Source organism: Rhinoderma darwinii, chromosome 3 (genome assembly GCF_050947455.1).
Source record: "Rhinoderma darwinii isolate aRhiDar2 chromosome 3, aRhiDar2.hap1, whole genome shotgun sequence".
Classification (NCBI taxonomy): Eukaryota; Metazoa; Chordata; class Amphibia; order Anura; family Rhinodermatidae; genus Rhinoderma; species Rhinoderma darwinii.
In genome coordinates this window covers 28,510,576-28,532,835 of record NC_134689.1, presented here as the reverse complement: position 1 = coordinate 28,532,835, position 22,260 = coordinate 28,510,576, and the positions used below count along the sequence as shown (strand labels likewise).

At 43.5% G+C, this 22,260-nt stretch overlaps 1 protein-coding gene across 3 annotated transcripts in view; it reads right to left on the bottom strand.

Annotated features, from left to right (window-relative positions):
* Positions 1-22,260, bottom strand: part of RNF130 (ring finger protein 130) — a 211,872-nt gene that overhangs the window by 52,054 nt on the left and 137,558 nt on the right. For all 3 annotated transcript variants that reach the window (XM_075856194.1, XM_075856193.1, XM_075856195.1), the window contains exon 5: positions 14,953-15,035. In XM_075856194.1, the coding sequence (XP_075712309.1) occupies positions 14,953-15,035 (83 nt within the window). The remainder of the gene's footprint in view (positions 1-14,952; positions 15,036-22,260) is intronic.

Sequence of the window (22,260 nt, the reverse complement as noted above, 5' to 3'; positions counted from 1 at the left end):
GGCGTGCAGGCAGGGTTTTAAGCCACAGGTGGGGTCTCCGGAGTTGCCATTGCTATGTCACGAGGACGGGTTATTTTTGTCTAGATTTCAATTTAGAGCTGTATTCAAAAAATGTTTGGCGGCGGTCGGTGTCGCGGCGGACGCGTACTCATCTCATTCCTTCAGGATCGGCGCAGCAACGGAAGCAGGGCGCTGGGGGTTGGATGATGAGGGGGTGCGGCGCATCGGTCGTTGGGAGTCCAACAGATTTAGGTCTTATGTCCGCCCCCATCTGTTATGAGTTTTGCTGTTTGCACTTATAAGAATGTTTTGTGTGGTGGTATTTAACTTGCTTTTCCGTTTCAGATCCGCCTCCGTGTTTGGTGTGGTTGCTGGGCCACTCTTACGTGCATTGGGGGGCTTTGAGGGCGGACGTCCGCCCGGACGGTCGCCAGTTGCGCATTCCGCGACAGGATGCGGTTTTGCATTGGCTGGGATTTAGAGGTATGTCGTGGAGTAGGGTGTTAGCAGAATTCCAGACATATGCCCGGCTTGATAGGGTCCCGGAGATCTTGGTCTTGCACGTGGGTGGGAACGATTTGGGAGTCCGCCCTTTTCGTGAGTTGGTGCGGGATATTAAACACGATATGTTGTGTTTGTGGGTTTCTTATCCCAGGTTGGTAATTGTGTGGTCGGACATTGTCCCAAGAAAACATTGGCGGCTGGCTAGGTCAGTGGAAAGAGTCAATAAGGCTCGCATTAAGGTTAATCGCGCAGTGTCCCGATTTGTAGCCAAAAACGGGGGCATTTGCGTTCGGCACAGGGACTTGGAGTCAGGAGTGGGGAACTACTGGAGGAGCGATGGGGTTCATTTGACCGAGGTTGGGATTGATCTGTGGAGCTTGGCAATAGCAGAAGGAATTGAAAGGGCGGTGGTGGTGTGGCAGAACTCACAGGCTTAAGGTGGTCAAGGCCTGTTTCGCTGTGGCGGGGGGAGTCCTTGAGGCCAGTCAGTACAAAATTGGTGGGGGGGTCGCATCGGGGGTATGCGTCCCCCAAAAAAGGTACATGGTTGAAGACTTCATCGGGTGTTATCCCTTTGAAGTGGTCTTCTGGTGGAAGGTATATCACTCGAAGGCTTCATCGGGTGTTATCCCTTTGAAGTGGACTTCTAGTGGTCGGTATAGCACTTGAAGGCTTCATCGGGTGTTATCCCCTTGAAGTGGACTTCTGGTGGTTGGAGCCATCTGCAGAGGTGAGCGGTGCCTCCGAGCTGGTTTACGGCTGGAGGTAATTAGTGGTTTGCAGATGGCTAACTCGAGGTGTGTAAAAAAGGAATATCTAAAATGGCTTCAAGGACTGCCCCTGCTCGGTCTAATGTTAACGTTAAATTGTTATTTATGATTCTGACCCATGTTGGGTCATGTGAATTATTAGGAGGAATTCTCTGGTGGATTCCTAATTAGTTATCCGAATGTTTCGGATTTAATTTGTTTTAAACTGTGAAATTAATAAAACGGCTGCTGTGGCCATTTCACATCCAACCTCGGTGTCATGTGTCTTTTTCCTAAAGGTGGGGGTGAAGGGATTGGTAGGGATAAGGGAAGGTGCACTAACACACGACTCTACTTAGGCAGGTCATGCACAGTGCGCATATAATCTTAACGGTCTGTGTAATGCACGAGTGTGTGGAGTCCTCCACCACCAGAGAGACGCCGTTTGTAGGTACACTTTGTTCTAGCTAACAGGGGAGGGTCCTGAACAGAAATGGCTTTTCTAAACTACACAACCTCTTTAATATTCATTGTGATGATAATTGTACTTTCACACTATACAAACATATTTAGTCTGTCTGTGTCTGGAGAAGCGCTGACGTTAGAGACCGCTCGACATTGTTAAAAAGAAACTTCAGGCTAACAAATAATGATTGTGGTCATATGCCTGCGGGCCTGGAGAAGCGAGGATGCTATGCACAAGACTAATAGAAGCTTTGATGAAACAAAGCTGACATTTTGCCATTTACTGGATGCACATATATCCAGCTCCCTTTTATTTCACCAAGTTCATAATCGTGAGATCTATAAATGGCTTTCAGACATAATGACTTTTAGATATTATCGACCTAGATTGCGACCAGGCTCTGCTTCCCATTGACTGCCCAGCGCTCTGTATCTCTAAATAGTTTCTGATAAAGACCCTTCTATATCCGTGCGTTTAATCTTAGAAAACCATTTTCTTTGTGAGAGACCAGATTAACTCAGCTTGTTGTCCACTCTGTTATGAATTTGGCTGTTCTTTTTTTACATGCTTGCCAATGACGTTAGACTTGGGTCGTGGGAAAGTTCTCTGTTTGTTACTAGGACCCAATGTCTTCTACTAAAAGACCGGTCAAGCTTCTCAAGGCTTCAATAAATGAGCGACTGACAAAATGGTCCAGCATTTAATATTTTATATTTTCTGAGTTAAAGGGGTCTCCTGATTTTAATGTAAATAACACTCATTGCATAGTACAATGCTGCGCACCCTTTCAACATGCTTTAAGCTTTTATTACTAGCTTTTTTTGGGCACCATTTACATTATATATTTTGACACGTTTGTTAGGCATGCATCAGTCTCCATTTAATGTATACGTTTCCTGACGTATGTCAATTCGGAGGATGTGCTGTCTGTGGCATCCGTCACCCATAAGATAATATGGCATCCATTTCATGTAAAGTTTTTCATGACTTAAACGTTAAATTGATGCCATATATGGTCTATTGGGGACAGATGCCATTGTATGTATCAGTCACCCGTAGACAATTATGGCATCCGTTTAACATATGTCATGAAAGTTCATGACCTAGCTCTTTCTGAGCTTGGTGGTTTAAGTGGCTTGTGAACTAAGTGGAGTTCTAAAACCGGATTGTGTTGCTGTACTTCTGTATTGTGTTGCTGTATTTCTGTGTTTGTGAATCTGTTTTGATTGCTAGCAAATAGAAGATAGCAAAAACTCACACAATTTAAAAAAAAAAATTGTAAATTTTTTTTTTTTTTTTTTCCCTTGCAGATTCGTTCCAGCTGAACAGCTGACGAGGGGGAAGGGGTTAACTGGACACAGGTGGTATAAATTAGTCATCAGACCTCATTTTGAGCTTGCTCTTTCTGAGCGTGGTGGTTTAAGTGGCTTGTGAACTAAGTGGAGTTCTAAAACCGGAGTTGAAAAGAGGAGTTGAAGCCCCAGTAAGTACTCTTCTTTTTCTTTGACAATTGTTCGCTGTTTTGGTGTAACTTGGATAATGGATAGCAAGATTGGAGGTTTTCTTCAGTGCACAGTTTGTCATATGTATACACGACTGGAGCCGGAGTTCCAGGGTGAATATCTCTGTGGCAGATGTGAGCATGTTGTTCACCTGGAAGCTCGTATTAGAGATCTGGAGGAGCAGAATGCAACACTGAGGAGGATAGACAATTTTGAGCGGAGCTTGCTGCTCACAGAGCATGCAGTTAGTGGGTTAGAACTGGAGGGTGAAGACATGGGTGAGCAGGATCAGGTAAGTAGCTGGGTTAATGTAGTTAGGGGCAGTAGAAAGGGGTCAAAGACAAGGAAGGCCGATCCGGTTTCTGGCATTCCAAGCAAAATTGCCAGGTTGGGTGATGATGCGAGGGTGTCAGTCTCAGAAAAGGCAGCCCTAGTGGATACTGATCTCCCTAACAGCCGGGAGAACAGCCCAGCTAGTAGTCGGCGGGATGGTAATGCAGGCAAGCCAAGACAATTGATAGTTGTAGGGGATTCTATAATCAGGAAGACGGATAGAATAATTTGTCGCCAAGACCGCCTCAACCGAATGGTTTGCTGTCTCCCTGGTGCCAGGGTTCGGCATGTGGTGGAACGGGTGGACAAATTGCTGGGAGGGGCTGGTGATGATCCAGCTAGCGTGGTCCATGTCGGTACCAACGACAGAATAAATGGTAGGTGGAGGAGCCTTAAGAATAATTTTAAAGAACTAGGCTACAAGCTGAAGGGAAGGACCTCCAAGGTTGTATTCTCAGGAATACTGCCTGTGCCATGCGCATCACAGGAAAGACAGCGGGAGCTTAGGGAGTTAAATGCATGGCTGAAGTCTTGGTGTAGAGGAGAAGGATTTGGGTTCCTAGAGCACTGGGCTGACTTTTCATTGGGGTACAAACTGTATTCTGCAGATGATTTGCACCTAAATGGAAGGGGGTCCGCTGTGCTGGGGGAGAGAATTCTAGCTGGGGTGGCGGAGTATTTAAACTAGGGCTGAGGAGGGAGGTCAATGTAGAAAAAAAAGGGGTAGCCAGGTTAGAGAGGGGTCAGACTATATTGGTGGGGGGAGAAACAGAATGTGGGGAGAGGACTAGACAACAAGATAAGGAGATCCTTTCGTTACAAAACATCAGTGTAAATAAAAAGGACCGATTAATGTCAAATCACATTTCTGATAATAAAAGTGAAAAACTGACAGGCAAGTTAAAGTGTATGTTCACAAATGCCAGAAGTCTAGCAAGCAAAATGGGGGAGCTGGAGGCCTTGATACTGGAAGAAAATATAGATATAGTTGGTGTTGCTGAAACATGGCTGGACTCTTCACATGACTGGGCTGTAAATCTACAGGGTTTTACACTTTTTCGGAAAGACAGGACAAATAGGAAAGGTGGTGGTGTATGTCTGTATGTGAGAAGTGATATGAAGGCGAGTGTGAAAGAGACAATAGTGGGTGAAGACTGTGAGGAGGTGGAAACCTTGTGGGTGGAACTAGAAAGGGAGGTAAACACTGAAAAAATTACTTTTGGTGTAATCTATAGACCCCCCCAATATAACTGAGGAGATGGAAGGTCAGCTATATAAACAGATGGAGCGGGCTGCACAGGCGGGTACTGTTGTGATAATGGGAGATTTTAATTTCCGGGATATTAATTGGTGTCATGGTTCGGCTTCAACTGCAAAGGGGAGACATTTCCTCAACCTGTTGCAGGAAAATTTTATGGGCCAGTTTGTGGAAGACCCGACTAGAGGTGAAGCTCTGTTGGATCTGGTCATTTCTAATAATGCAGATCTTGTTGGGAATGTCAATGTTCGTGAAAACCTCGGTAACAGTGATCATAATATAGTTACATTTTACCTATACTGTAAAAAACAAACGCAGGCTGGGAGGGCAAAAACATTTAATTTTAAGAAAGCCAATTTCCCCAGGATGAGGGCTGCAATTCAGGATATAGACTGGGAAGAACTAATGTCAAATAATGGAACAAATGATAAATGGGAGATTTTCAAATCTACTTTGAGTTATTATAGTGCAAAATTTATTCCTACAGGTAATAAGTATAAACGACTCAAATTAAACCCCACATGGCTTACACCTTCTGTGAAAGGGGCAATACATGACAAAAAAAGGGCATTTAAAAAATACAAATCTGAGGGTACAGCTGTAGCCTTTGTAAAATATAAAGAGCTTAATAAAATCTGTAAAAATGTAATAAAATCAGCAAAAATACAAAATGAAAGGCAGGTGGCCAAGGATAGTAAAACAAATCCTAAAAAATTCTTCAAGCATATAAATGCAAAAAAGCCAAGGTCTGAACATGTAGGACCCCTAGATAGTGGTAATGGGGAGTTGGTCACAGGGGATCAAGAGAAGGCAGAGTTACTAAATGGGTTCTTTAGCTCTGTATATACAACAGAAGAAAGAGAAGATGATGTAGCCGGTGCCAGTGCTGTTAATAAAGCAGTTGATATACTGAATTGGATGAATGTAGAGATGGTCCAAGCTAAATTAAATAAAATAAATGTGCACAAGGCTCCGGGACCAGATGGGTTACACCCTAGAATTCTTAAAGAGCTTAGTTCAGTTATTTCTGTCCCCCTTTTCATAATATTCAGAGAATCTCTAGTGACTGGTATAGTGCCAAGGGACTGGCGCAGGGCAAATGTGGTGCCTATTTTCAAAAAGGGCTCTAGGTCTTCCCCGGGTAAATATAGACCAGTGAGCTTAACATCCATCGTGGGGAAAATGTTTGAGGGGCTATTGAGGGACTATATACAGGATTATGTGACAATAAATAGCATTATAAGTGACAGCCAGCACGGTTTTACTAAGGACAGAAGTTGTCAAACTTACCTAATCTGTTTTTATGAAGAGGTGAGCAGATGTCTAGACAGAGGGGCCGCTGTGGACTTAGTGTTTTTGGACTTTGCAAATGCATTTGACACTGTCCCCCATAGACGCCTAATGGGTAAATTAAGGACTATAGGTTTAGAAAATATAGTTTGTAATTGGATTGAGAATTGGCTCAAGGACCGTATCCAGAGGGTTGTGGTCAATGATTCCTTCTCTGAATGGTCCCCGGTTATAAGTGGTGTACCCCAGGGTTCAGTGCTGGGACCACTATTATTCAACTTATTTATTAATGATATAGAGGAAGGGATTAATAGCACTATTTCTATTTTTGCAGATGACACCAAGCTATGTCATATAGTTCAGACTATGGAAGATGTTCATGAATTACAGGCAGATTTAAACAAACTAAGTGTTTGGGCGTCCACTTGGCAAATGAAGTTTAATGTAGATAAATGTAAAGTTATGCATCTTGGTACCAACAACCTGCATGCATCATATGTCCTAGGGGGCGCTACACTGGCGGATTCACTTGTTGAGAAGGATCTGGGTGTACTTGTAAATCATAAACTCAATAACAGCATGCAGTGTCAATCAGCTGCTTCAAAGGCCAGCAGGATATTGTCGTGTATTAAAAGAGGCATGGACTCGCGGGACAGGGATGTAATAATGCCACTTTACAAAGCATTAGTGAGGCCTCATCTAGAATATGCAGTTCAGTTCTGGGCTCCAGTTCATAGAAAGGATGCCCTGGAGTTGGAAAAAATACAAAGAAGAGCAACGAAGCTAATAAGGGGCATGGAGAATTTAAGTTATGAGGAAAGATTGAAAGAATTAAACCTATTTAGCCTTGAAAAAAGAAGACTAAGGGGGGACATGATTAACTTATATAAATATATTAATGGCACATACAAAAAATATGGTGAAATCCTGTTCCTTGTAAAACCCCCTCAAAAAACAAGGGGGCACTCCCTCCGTCTGGAGAAAAAAAGGTTCAAGCTGCAGAGGCGACAAGGCTTCTTTACAGTGAGAACTGTGAATTTATGGAATAGCCTACCGCAGGAGCTGGTCACAGCAGGGACAGTAGATGGCTTTAAAAAAGGGTTAGATAATTTCCTAGAACAAAAAAATATTAGCTCCTATGTGTAGAAATTTTTCCTTCCCTTTTCCCTTCCCTTGGTTGAATTTGATGGACATGTGTCTTTTTTCGGCCGTACTAACTATGTAACTATGTAACTATGTAATACTTTAAACGATGAATGCCATACAGTGGAATTCATGAACCATAGGCTCCTATTTTTTTTAAAAACACTGTATACTGAGCGGTATAAATTTTTTACTGCATTCCGTTGTATGGAGTAGCGTAGTCACACTATTCCATGAATATTTTCCAGCAAAAATAATTTAAAAAAAAAAGACTCCTCTACGAATTTTTGAGGAGTATTTTTAGACAAGAAGGAGTACGTATTTTGCGGTAATTCTAATTAATAATACCCATAAGGAGAGAGAAGAAAACCTGCACCGCACATCCACTTTCTATACTTGATCTACATTCTTGTTTACATCAAGAGACTGAAATCTCACCTCAAACTTCTCACAGCTGAGTGTTTAATAAAATCGTATCCAGTCTAGCAAATTCTCTGCGACCTAAGGCTGCGTTCACATCTGCGTCAGGGCTCCGTTCCGACGTAACGTCGCGGCTTTCCGTCGGAGCGGAGCCCTGACTGACACAAACAAAAAGCATAGGTTTCCGTTTCCATCACCATTGATTTCAATGGTGATGGATCCAGTGCAAATGGTTTCCGTTTGTCTCCATTGTGCAAGGGTTCCATCGTTTTGACGGAATCAATAGCGTAGTCGACTACAGTATTGATTCCGTCAAAATGACGCAACCCTTACAAACGGAAACCATTTGCACTGGATCCGTCACCATTGAAATCAATGTTGATGGTCAATGTTGAAATCAACCTATGGTTTCCTATTGTGTCAGTCTGGGCTCCGTTCCGACGGAAAGCTCAGACGGAATGGAGCCCTGACGCAGATGTGAACTCTGGGTTGATACACTGTCACAGACATCCATCACCAATAGACTATTATGGAATCCATTTAATGATTTCATCATGAAATGCTATTTTAAAGCCCATGACACATAGGCTAAAACTGTGATGTATGTTATACTGTAGCATATGTCACCCATAGGCTCTCATGTTAAAAATAATAGATTATTCGATTTATGGAGAGCTCTATTTGCCTAGAACTACATTTTTCCGACACCTGAGAACTGCTAATGATGTAGACATTGGAGCTGTAAGCAGAACAATAGAGATTGTTCAAAATACTGTTCTAATCTAGCCATAAAAGGAACAATTTGCCTCAGATTCAATCAGCATAAAACGTAAAGTTACAGAGTGGGATCACAGAGTGCTGAGACGCATAGCGCATTTAAGTCGCCAACACTCTGCTGACTCATTAACCACAGAGCTCCAAACCTCCTCTGGCATTAAAGGGGTTGTGCCATGAACACAGGATAGGGGATACGTGTGTGATCGCTGGGGGTCCAACTGCTGGGACACCCAGCGATAAGGAGAACAGAGAACCGAAAGTCACCCAGAGAACTACATGAGAAGCTTGGACTTCGGGGTTCTGTGTCCGGCTCATGTGATCGGCAGCGCCATAGAAATGAATAGAGAGCCGCTCACGCATGCGCAGAAGAATCCCATTAATTTCTATGGAGCTGCCGAACGCATAAGCTGGACACAGAACCTGGAAGTTCAAGCTCCTTATCTAGCACTCTGTTTGACTTTCAGTCCCCCATTCTCCTTATCACAGGGGGTCCCAGCAGTCAGACCCCCAGTAATCACACATGTATCCCCTATCCTGTGGATAGGGGATACATGTGTTTTATGGCACAAACCCTTTAACAACTGAAAAAAAATAACGTGCCCCGGGAGCTTCATGACATGGGTTTCCATGGCCGAGTAGCTGCATACAAGCCTTACATCACCAAGCACAATGAAAAGTGTCTTATGGAGTGGTGTAAAGCTGCCGCCACTGGACTCTGTAGCAGTGGAAATGTGTTCTGTGGGGTGATGAATCACGCTTCTCTATCTGACAGTCTGGTCGACATGTCTGGGTTTGGTGAACACCAGGAGAACGTTACCTGCCTGACTGCATTGTGCCAACTGTAAAGTTTGGTGGAGGAGGGGTAATACTATGGGGTAGTTTTTCAGGGGTCGGCCTAGGCCCCTTCGTTCCGGTGAAGGGAAATCTTAATACTTTAGCTTACCAAAAGATTTTGAACAATTGTAGCTTTGAACTTTGTGGGAGCTGTTTGGAGTTCGGCCCTTTTCTGTCTCCCAGCATGACTGTGCCCCAGTGCACAAGGTCCATAAAGACATGGTTGGTGAGGAACAACTTGACTGGCCCGTACAGAACCCCGACCTCAACTACATCAAACACCTTTGGGATGAACTAGAACTAAAATTGCGACTCAGGCCGACATCAGTGTCTGACTTTGCAAGTGCTCTTCTAGATGAATGGGCAAAAAAAAGGGGGAGGGGGACCAACTCCATATTAATGTCTGTGGATTTAGAATGGGATAAGATAAAAGCTCCTGTAGGTGTAATGTGTAGGTGTCCCCATACTTGTGTCCATATAGTGTATATGTGTATTTATTTTTTACTATCGGGATGCTGGTCGTTATAAGGCCATATACGACTGAACACCTGGACAAACCTGCTGTTGTAAATCTTGTTCATGTATATTGCTGCACATGTATTTATATTTTTCGTTTATCCAATAGATCAGCAATTCCTGAAGTGGGGCTGGGCGATCAAATTAATTTGATTAATTCACCCTCAGGAACTCTCACGATTCTGTTTTTTAACAGAATGGTTGAATCGATTCTTTAGTGCCGCTGTGCTGCAGGAGGAATCTCCGCCCCACCACCTCGGCACTGCCTGATCTGCCCTGTCCGGTCTCTGCTTCCCCATGGAACGGATGTTCTGTAGTGAACAAAATGATACAGTACGGAACAGCAGTTCCGTGGGGAAGCAGAGACACCTAGTATATAGCCACACCGCCCCGCTGTAGATAGCACACCCCTTGCATATCCCACCAACGCAACCATCCCCCCTTGCATATCCCACCACCCACTCCTTGTATATCGCACCTGCCCTTGTAGATCGTAACCCCCCCTTCCTTGTAGATTGCACCGCCCCCTTCCTTGTAGATCGCGCCACTGTAGCTGCCACTAGGAGCTGAATCCCCGGCCAAAGCTCTGGCTGGGGATTCAGCTCCTAGTGGCAGCTACAGCGGCGCGATCTACAAGGGAGGGAGGTTGCGATTTACGAGGGGGGTTGCGATTTACAAGGGAGAGGGGCTGCGATCTACTAGGCGAGGTGGGTGTGATCTATTAGGCGGGGTGGATGCGATCTACAAGGGAGGTGGGGTGCAATCTACTAGGCGGGGTGGGATGCTATCTGCCAGAGGGTGTAGCACTATCTACATGGGCACTGGGGCACTATATTGGGGGTGGCACTATGTGGGCAGTCATTGCATGTGGGCACAGGCACGGTAATTACATGTAGGCACTGTGGCACTGTTGCTACATATGGGTACTGGCACGGTCGTTACATGTGGGCACTGTGGCACTATATGTGGGCACTATCTACAGGGACATTGCGGAACACTATCTACATGTGCACTGTGGCACTATGTCACTATATGGGGGCACTGTGGCACTATATGTTGGCACTGTGGAACTATATGTGGGCAGTGTGGCGCTATGTGGGCATTATCTACATGGACATTGCGGCACTATGTCACTATATGTGGGCACTGTGGCACTATCTACAAGGACACTGCGGCACTTTGTACATTATTTTTCTATTTTTTATAAAAAATTCTTATTTTATTTTATTTTTAACAGCCATGAAAAACGGACAGATGGACTGGAAATGGATGAGAAATTGGAGACACTGATGCATGAAAAACTGACAATTGATCAGTTTTTAATGGCCATCTTTTTTGTGGCTGTCGTGTGGCTGTAACATAAATGACTATGGTGCCAAGAGTCCCATTCACATGTACCGTGGTTGGGCTGGGAAATCCGGCAGACACACGGATCGTTTTTTTACGGTCGTGTGAATCAGGCCTTAAAGAGGCTCTGTCAGCAGATTTTGCAACCCCTATCTGCTATTGCAGCAGATCAGCGCTGCAATGTAGATAAGAGTAACGTTTTTATTTTTTAAAAACGAGCATTTTTGGCCAAGTTATGACCATTTTTGTATTTATGCAAATGAGGCTTGCAAAAGTCCAACTGGGCGTGTTTAAAGTAAAAGTCCAAGTGGGCGTGTATTATGTGCGTACATCGGGGCGTTTTTACTACTTTTACTAGCTGGGCGTTCTGACGAGAAGTATCATCCACTTCTCTTCAGAACGCCCAGCTTCTGGCAGTGCAGACACACAGCGTGTTCTCGAGAGATCACGCTGTGACGTCACTCACTTCCTGCCCCAGGTCCTGCATCGTGTCGGACGAGCGAGGACACATCGGCACCAGAGGCTACAGTTGATTCTGCAGCATCATCGGCATTTGCAGGTAAGTCGATGTAGCTACTTACCTGCAAACGCTGATGCTGCTGCTGCTGCAGAATCAACTGTAGCCTCTGGTGCCGATGTGGCCGACATGATGCAGGACCTGGGGCAGGAAGTGAGTGACGTCACAGCGTGATCTCTCGAGAACACGCTGTGTGTCTGCACTGCCAGAAGCTGGGCGTTCTGAAGAGAAGTGGATGATACTTCTCGTCAGAACGCCTAGCTAGTAAAAGTAGTAAAAACGCCCCGATGTACGCACATAATACACGCCCAGTTGGACTTTTGCAAGCCTCATTTGCATAAATACAAAAATGGTCATAACTTGGCCAAAAATGCTTGTTTTTTAAAAATAAAAACGTTACTGTTATCTACATTGCAGCGCCGATCTGCTGCAATAGCAGATAGGGGTTGCAAAATCTGGTGACAGAGCTTCTTTAATGACATTTATTTAACAACCCATCGTGGGGTCGGTACTGACAGGGTCCTGATCAGACTTCAGACAATATAATGTAATCTCGCCCCAGAGTGCCCGCTCGGCGCTATCTGCCTGGCCCTGCTGCAATTTACACTGCTCTCGCCTGCAATGTCGGAGACCGGCTGAGGGGGTGACGGGCAGAGGTTGGATGTTAGTGCATGCAGTATATAATGGATTATAGATTCTGTTAACATGTTCCCTGCCGGGGAACACAGAAGTTATAATTAGATAGACATTTTTCCAATTGTATTTATGATTTAAAAAAAAATATATAGTATTTGCAGAGGTTAAAAGTTGTGAAGTTACGTACAATAATTATAGCAATATATGTTAAAAAGTTATTTAGATAGAGAAAATGTTTTAAATTATCTCTTGGCATTACTGTTAAACAAACAGAAAAAAATAAGAAAATTGAGATTCAAATGGAAAATCGTCCAAAGTGTTGAAAAAAACCTAGATTTTATTTTTGGGCAAAACGCCCAACCGTATCCTGAAGTAGTCAAAAATGCTTGAAGCGAAGCAGTCAACAAATCTCCTACCGGACCAAGAAGTTTGGAATGCTTTGCCGAAACAAAACCAACCTTACTCGAGGTAGGGGCAGAAGCCGTTCCTACAATAATAGTCAGTAACTTTTAGGGTTCCACCTATAATCAGTTTTAGCTGAAAAAAAGAATAATAAGCACACAACAGGGATCCTGATGACCGTTTTCCCCCACAGAACAGTAGTTAAAACACGAAGATGCGTTAAAAATAGCATCTTCATAGTGCGGTAGTGTATATAAAATATAACAAATGTCATACGTAATGAGAAATACATGAGACGAGTGATCAAAGGAAGGGACTATGCACAGCGGGCGCACGCAGAACCCTTTCTTTACAGCAATCCTCCCTTCTTTCCCTCGCTTTACACTTGAAGCCAAGCAACGAGCCGATATGAATCAACCAGCCATCCCGGCTTCACAGAAGAAATCTCATCCTTGTTTCCTTTTGTGTGAATTATTATGATCAACCATCTAAAAAGAGAGAAGTCTTCAGTCTATGTTTACCACTATTACCTCAAAAACATCATATTATATCCTGAAATGATACGAAGAGCCAGGACGTAGAACGTTCTCTTCAACACCAGCAGATAACTTGGCTTCCAAATACCTTTTTCTGACAAAACCTCATGAGCGCCACAGTCAGTAATTCCAGAGAAGTCAACGGTCCCTGCAGAGCGACGCCACCAAGTATACAACGATCACTGTGATCATCTCTTAAATAAAGAAAGGAAGGAATTAAAGATGGATGGTGGACGCTGGTAATTACTGGGTACCAGGCTCTGAGGAAATGATAGAAAGTCCCCTACACTGCGTTAATCATTGACATCCATATCAGCAGAGCCGTTGTCTCGGAGCTTTAGCATCCACGGATAATTTAATATGAGCAGACATAAAATCATTACTGCAGAGAGTATTTGCCCTGCTGCCGCATGAAGGGACAATCGTGTTTTGCATTCACACTATTTCATCTGGTTGCATTATCTGCCTGCTGGTAAAAGGATTTTATTATGAAATGCAGTGAATCCACTCAGGCCAAGTGCCCAGAGATCCTCTGCCTCACCAGCCAGATGTTACATGTAAAATCATGGCAAATTAGTAATCCCTATTCACACAGTGTTGTAATGCACTGCGTGTTTTGGAGACCCTGCCGCCCCCCTTCCACCAATCACAGCATGTCCTCTCCATGGCTTATCGTTAAATTTAATGGAAAAATATGCAAATGCATATATTTGTTTTTTTTTCTAATAGGCAACAGCTGTGGGGACATTTTTACTTTTGAACTCCACTGATGGTTTGTTGGTGTACTGTTTTTAGTAGCATTAGATGGTGCACTTCTCAATTGAACTGAACGTCACTCCGGCAAAAAGTGGTGCACCATCCCAGCCTAATACACTAGTGTAGCGGGCACCAGATACCTTATTATGGCGCAAGCCATTTTGGGAATTATGAAGAAGGCTTAAAACCAGTTTTGACATGAATAACGCAATAATTGTGTTGCGCAGTTTTGCCCTTGTGTTATCGGCTGCTGAACTGTCGGGAAAAAAAGTGCTTCTGCGCACAGTCAAATGCTTCCTCGATGAAGCGTCCTGTACTTGTTCCTCTACACCCTCAGTGAAAAAGCTTCACCCCATCCCAACGGCTGCTTCTAGACAGTAATTGATTTAAGTTTAGGGCCCCTTTAAAAATGTTTCTCATATTTTAAAAACTCATTGAAGAGGATTTAAAGGGGATAACCCACCACAACAACTTATCACCTATCCACAGTATAGATGATACGTGTTTAAACGATGGGAGTATCACTGATGGCACCACAAGCGATCAAGAGAATGGGGGACCAGAGTCCCTTGAAAGAATGGAGCTGCAGTCACACATGCCGGAAATACAGCGCTCGGTTATCTCCGGCAGTCCTTTAGAGAATGAATGGAGCGGCAGAATGAATCTGTGACCGCTTCTCCATTCATTTAGGGGGACTTGGGACCATTGTTCTCTTGATAGTCTCGACCACAGCGATCAAACAGTAATCACCTATCCTGTGGATAGGGGATAAGTTGTTGTGGTGGGATAACCCCTTTAAGGCGATGTTCAAATAGCGTTTTTACACTACGTTCGGCATATGCGCAGGGAATGCTCCAGATATATATCAAGCACGGAAAGCTAAAACGAGATGTAAAATGAGCACAATATAGATTATTTTGGTAGTTCTCTTCTAAATCTGTAATGTTCTACCTCATATGTACTTACTTGCATGGCAGGACGCGCACAATGTCATTCTGCTTGTAGCTCTCGATACAGACTGCGCAGTGGTCAAAATCTGGATCGGTTTCCTGCATGAGATAGAACAGGGCGACATATTAACATGTGCAGGTCTCACATTACAAAACACGATACACCACAGATGTAAAATGAGTCAATACTAAATCCCTCTACCAGACATATACAATGATCAAGTTACACAAATCTACAAAATAACATTATTCACGAGCTCAGAGTGGATTTATCATCATACCTAATGCGCTACAGCTCAAAGGAAAGCTTCATCTTTGATTCTCAATGCCAGTAAAGTCCGCAAATGTATCATAATTAAGTAATCTACATAAGATCTCACCATTATTTTCACTGCTTTTATATATTTTTCAATGTACTTTGTGTAGTCTAGAAGAAATCCTCAACAAGTTGCTATTAACAGATCTGTTATTTTTATTATGCATCTCTATTAACCGCCCCCCCCCCCCCCAAACAGCATTTATCACCAACCCACAGGGTAGGCGATAAATGCTAGGTCAAAGAGGACCTCATTGCTGGGTCCAGTCCCCGTCCCCCCCCCCCACTGATCATTAGTTCCCTCGCCCCTCCCCACGAGAATGACTGCGGCCAGGAAGAGTAAGGAGCATGTGTCGAGCATGCACACTGACTTTCTTTGTACGCTCACTCAGCTATTTCTGTAGCTACCAGAGTTGTATGGTGAAGCAGGGCGCACGCTCGACTACCGCTTCTCACAAACTGCTCCTAACCAAGCTCGTGCTTCTTGAGGAGGAATGGGACCCCCAATCAACACTTCTCAACGATCGATAGAATAAAGTCTGTGAAAAAAAGCCTTGAATTATCGAATATCAGGACGGGTTTATATATATTATTCAGACTATTTGTATTCAGAAGTCATCATATGTTAAAGAGCTAGGCTGCTATAAAGCGAACCTAGAACTTTGTTTACATAATGCAGATAGGTAAATTTTGTGCTGATTAATTTTATAATATATGGGCTTCGGAGTTCTGTTTTTCTGATTCAAAGCTCCAAATACCCTGCTTTTCTTCACAAAGCCATAAATGTAAAATGATAAAATTCTAGTTGCCTGCAGCTGCCACTAGGGGGAGCTTAGAAACGTACTGCATACAGATTTATACAGTTCTTATTTAGCTCCATGATAAAGAAGTCTTCAGTGAATCCTTAAACGCCTCCAGCAGGGTCCTATGATACCTCAGTGGATGACCGTCTCAATCTACGCATGATAACTAAAAAAATAAATCACGTGGCATTATTGAAGTACAAAGACACGGGCATCAGGAAACACTGCACAAACTAAATTAGAAGCCAGTCAATACTTAATGTGGTGTCATCTGATGGGGATGTAAAAAAGAATGATGGGTGCTGTATTTTTTCTTAACTATATGTGTGGAAATTTGAGTTGTAGATGCTCAATTAAATTTTAATACTTCGATTAAGGTGGGGATTACCTATTTTTTTTTAAACTCGTTTTATTGAACTCCAAGCTTGCAGTACAAGAATAAAAAATAACTTTTCATTGGTACTATATATCTCATAACATTGAACACAGAATTATTACATGGTATTCCAGACATGACATACATCACAGAATACTATTCAAACATTGCATCTTCCCGTATAAGGGTAGGTGGTTATGATATCGGTCAAGTTAACACCATTTATACATACATTGATCATAAAGGTACAAACGTTGAATTGTTTACCACATTAGTTCACTATATCTCCTTCCTCTCTCTCCTCTCCTCCTCGACGATCAATGTAATAAAGAATGCATATTGTTTTCCATACCCAAGGTCCCCGATGATGCAAGCCAACCATCCCAGATCTTCCCAAATTTATTAACACATTTCCTATTTCTGTACACCACTCTCTGAAATGGGATAACATTATCAACCAAGGATTTCCATTGCGCAACCGTGGGAGGTCTATCCGCCATCCATCTCAGGGCTATGGCTTTACGAGCTAAGAATAGTGTTTCCCTAAGGAACACTCGGGTATGAAATTGCCAATCCCCCTCCCTCAACATACCCAACAGGCACAGTTCCGGCGTCTTGGGTATAGGCACCGACACAATATCCTTCAGAACCTCAAATACCCCCTCCCAGAAGGAGCTGATGCGTGAACATTCCCAAATGAGGTGTATAAAGTTTGCCCCTGAAGAGTGGCACCTATGGCATTCTGAGTTCGGCATCTGACCCATTCGATGTAAAAGTGTTGGTGTAAGGTAACACTGGTGTATTATGTATAGTTGGGTCAGCCTATTATTGACAGAAGGAGATACCAACATATGAGACTCCAGAGCCTCTGACCAGTCTTCCTCGGACAAGCCGGGGATAACTGCTTTCCATGCCGATTGCACCGGAAGCTTGTGCGACTCAGTTCGTACATTCAGGAGATGTGTACAGTGCCAAAATAATGCCCTTGGGTCCCTGTGTCTTTAGAACTCCAATCAATGGGAACTTTGAAAGAGACGGGGACTGTGTGTTAAATTGAGCGTTCAGCGCATGTCGTAGTTGCAAATATCTGAAGAACTGGGTGCGGTGTAAACCATATTCTTCCATCATCTGAGTAAATGATAGCAACACATTTTCTCTATAAACGTCCCCCAGACACAGCACCCCATTCACCTTCCAATACTCCGAACCCTCCATCATTTGTAAATGTGTGAACATGGGATTTCCCCACATCGGTGTCTCCTCCTCCAAGGCCCCAAAGCCATATATCAACTTAGCGGGATTACCTATTTTAACCATCGACAGTAATGTTCCTGACACATTGAGCTGCTGTTTCAGCATATCACAAAACCGTCATACGTTTACAGTCAACACATATCCATTTGTGTCATACTTGAATGGGGCATAGCTGCAAGGCACAGCACCTTGACGGCACATCCTAGCGATCAATATCAGATTGCCAGGGATCAGACTCCTGACTCCCTGCTGCATCAAGTGTCGTGTCCCATTTATTGTTTATCAGACACAGCGCCGTACGATTGGTAGTGGCTGTGCCTGGTACTGCAGTTGGACCACACCGATCTAATATTGATGGCCTAATCTAAGGATAGACCATCAATATTATAGTCCAAGAAAACCCTTTAAATTTTTGTGTAATGAATTACATTTTCTAATAAAAATTTAAAATCATCTATTTTCAAAATCTCCCTTACCAGTGAATGGTTACGGAGCAGCAAGCAGAGATATTGAAAATGGTAAGAAATTATTAGGAAGCTGCATGTAAGATATGAATCACTGAAGTACAAAGTGAAGAAAAGTTGACTTCTGATGGGACATAAGGGATCGCCTTGAACTACAATAAACTTCTATGCTCCACGTGATGTACGAAGATATTGCACATTTCAAAAACCACATTAGACTCTAGGAAATTATTACGATTTCCATGATCACTATTTATTGTTGTGTATTTTTGTATGTTCTATGGAACATTTATTGCTGTAAATTTGTTGCCACTTATGGGATTCAATACAACACAGTGGTTTACGCTTAAGGCCTCGTTCACACAGAGTTTTTTGCAGGAGGAAAATTCTGCCTCAAAATTCTGTTTGGGATTTTGAGGCAGATTTTGTCCTTCCTGCATTTCGTTTGCCTCGATTTTCGGCACGTTTTTCGCTCACGCCCATTGGGTGCTACGGGCAAAAAACTCTGCGAAATACGCTTTCTCTGCCTCCCATTGATGTCAATAGGAGGTCAGAGGCGTAAACGTGCGAAGATAGGGCATGTCCCCCGCCTCCCATTGAAATCATTAATTTTTGGCCGGTTTTTGACGAGTTTTGCGGAGCGGTTTCCGCTCCAAAAAGCTTGTCAAAATACTCCGTGTGAACAGGGCCTAATACTTTACAAATGGATCTAAGTCTTCCTAGTTGTGAGATTAAGAGGAGAACTGGACCATTAGGGTTTTTATTACAGTTTTATGCAACTTGCATGGTCTTATGAATATTAAATGTTCTCCATACACCAAGATGCCTAACTACATGGTGACACTTCTATAAAATGGAGGCTGCCTTTCATTGTTTTACAAGATCTTACAGTTTCAAACAGTTTAATTTACATATCAAAATGTCATTATTATCTTTCGTTAACTAAAAAACAGTACACCTAGACAAAAATAGGTATTTGTTGGTGATATTTATGACATATCCTAAGAACAGGCCTTCATTAAAATTGTCCAGACAAAATCTTTAAGAGACATTGATAGCATACTGCTAGGAAATGGCATCAACATCCAATCGTTGGTGGTCTGACTGCTGTAACCACTGTGTGTTATAGTCAACGGCTTACTACGGGACCTCCAGAAAAGGTAGGCGGAGCCAAGAAAAAACAAAGTGACACGGTGGACCCGCACCGGTCAGGAAATGACGGCCTATCCGAGACAACCCCTTTAAGTGTGGAACTTAAAAGTACACGGATAGTAATATTTAATGACAGTTCTATATGAAACACAATTAAGTCCACAGCCAGGCAGCAAGATTTTGTGAATATCAGGTCACTACATTGTGTTACTTTCCTGTTTGACTAGAGCACAGAAATATTTGAAGACATTATCCCCGCAATTACGGACCCTCCATGTTCTATTGGCTGCGGACACCTTTCCATATCGCTACGGATAGGTGTCCGTGCTGTAGAACCGTGCCGGGAATTATGGAGAATGTCCTACTTTTCGTTTTTTACGGGCCGTGCTCCTATACTTTGTATGGGAGCACAGCCCGAAAATGCGGCCTGCGGCCGGCCGTGCCCGCAAGTGATTGGCCGTGACTACAGGCATGGCCGTGTGCATGAGGCCTAAAGCATGAGAGGTTCACAATGAAATCTTATTACAGGAACTCGGGACTGAACAAGGCACAACTACATTGAAAAATACGAGGTTCAGGCTAAACAGCAGATTTATGGGGCTCCCGTGTCAGGTCTTATGCATTGTATGTCAATACTAAATCGTGTCGGAAAAAGCGGGTGGGAGATTTCAAGTTGCAAAGGGTGAAATTCGAAGGGAAAATCTGCAGAAATACCTCGAGATTAAAAGGGTTCTGCAAGTATAAAAATATCTGTGGCATGCCTTGTAAATTCGTAGAGATTTTTCTACTTTGAAAACTCCACTCACGTGTATATTACTGTAATTCCTTATGGATTTTCAGCGTAGAAACTGCACCGTGACAATTAGGCTGGGTTCACACGAGCATGTTTGGTCCGTAAAGGACGGAACGTATTTCGGCTGCAAGTCCCGGACCGAACACAGTGCAGGGAGCCGGGCTCCTAGCATCATAGTTATGTACGACGCTAGGAGTCCCTGCCTCGCTGCAGGACAAGTGTCCCGTACTGTAATCATGTTTTCAGTACGGGACAGTAGTTCCACGGAGAGGCAGGGACTCCTAGCGTCGTACATAAGTATGATGCTAGGAGCCCGGCTCCCTGCACTGTGTTCGGTCCGGGACTTGCGGCCGAAATACGTTCCGTCCCTTACGGACCGAACATGCTCGTGTGAATCCAGCCTTACACCCCACACATTTATGTCACATCTATCCCATGGCAAACATATATATGTATGTGATGGGAACACATCAAACTTTCACCAGTGCGGTCTGCCAAGCATGGCCAACAGCATGTTCAAGATTGCCTTTTCCTGACAGACATTGTATAAACCAGTGGTCTCCAACCAGTGGCCCTCCAGCTGTCCGGGTTTGCTGGGAGTAGTAGTTGTGACACCTGGAGAGCCACATTTAGAAGACCACTGGTGTAAACATATGTTTAAATAAAATTACAGCATATAAAAAGGCAACACTCACATTCATAGTAACTGTGCTAACAAGCCAAAAATACACTGACATTTACCAGGATAGAAAATGCGGCTCTTTTTAGGCAGAAGTGGAAAAACGATGTTTACATAAGTGCAGACTTAAGGTTTTGTTTTTTTTTTGTTTTTTTTCTTCGTTGCATAATGTTTTCTTAACATCGCTTTTTTTTTTTTTTCTTCTTTGGTCTACTTGAAAGTAAACAATCTCCAGATGTCTCTCCCGCCGATGCTTAGAAGTTCATTATTTCCTATGGTGACTTATTTAAATAGAAAACATCTCTTGCAAAATAGAAATTGTGTAGGTTTACTACACCACAGTGTGTCCTGGCCAAATCATTAGGCCTCATGCACACGACCGTAGCCATGTTCACGGCCCGTGATTGCGGCACGGACAGCTGCGGAGTGTCATCCACGGGCCGCCCGAATTCACGGACCGTGAACACATTGATTTCAATGCGGCCTGTATAATGACATGTCCTATCTTTTTGCGGTACAATGCACTGACCATGGAAACCACGGTCGTGTGGAGGGGCCCATAGAAACTAATTGGTCCGCAATTCAAGCACAGATTTGCGGGTGAATTGTGGCCGCAAAAACAAGTTCGTGTGCACGAGGCCTAAGGCTGTGTTCACGACAGTCAAATTGCGTTTTTTATCACAACATGCAAACACAGTCTTATACTATATGGCCAATAGTATGTAGACACCCCTCCTAATTATTAAATTTGGGTGTTTCACCCATTGCAAACCGGTACATAACATCAAGCCCACAGCCATGCAATCACCATAGACAAACATTGCTAGTAGTATAGATTGTACTGAAGAGCTCAGCGACTTTAAACATGGCACTGTCATAGGATGCCACATGTCCGTTCATATAATTTGGTCAATTGTAAGTGTTATTATTGTGAAGTGAAAGCGGGCTGCCGAGTGTTGAAGCGCGGGGAACGTAAAAATCGCCTATTCTCTGTTCCATTATTCACTACAAAGTTCCCCTCTGCAAATCACATTAGTACAAGAACTGCGTTGCCGGAACTTCATGAAATGAGTTTCCATGGTGGAACAGCTAAATACAAGCCTAAGATCAACATGAACAACACCAAGCGCTGGCTGGAGTGGTGTATAGCACGTCGCTACTGGACCCTGGAGTGATGAATCACGCTTCTCTATCGACGCTACCTACCGAAGTGCCTACTACAAAATTTGGTGTTGGAGGGATAATGGTCTGGGGCTATTTTTCAAGCTTTGGCCCCTTTTTTTCTAGAGGAAGCTTATTGCTACAGGATGCGACCACATTTTGGACAATTGTAGCTTCTAACTTTGTGGGAACAGTTTGGGGTTCGGCCCTTTTCTGTTCCAGCATGACTGCGCCCCAGTGCACAAGGTCCATAAAGACATGGTTTGGTGAGTTTGGTGTGGAGAAACTTGACTGGCCCGCACAGAACCCCGACCTCAACCCCATCC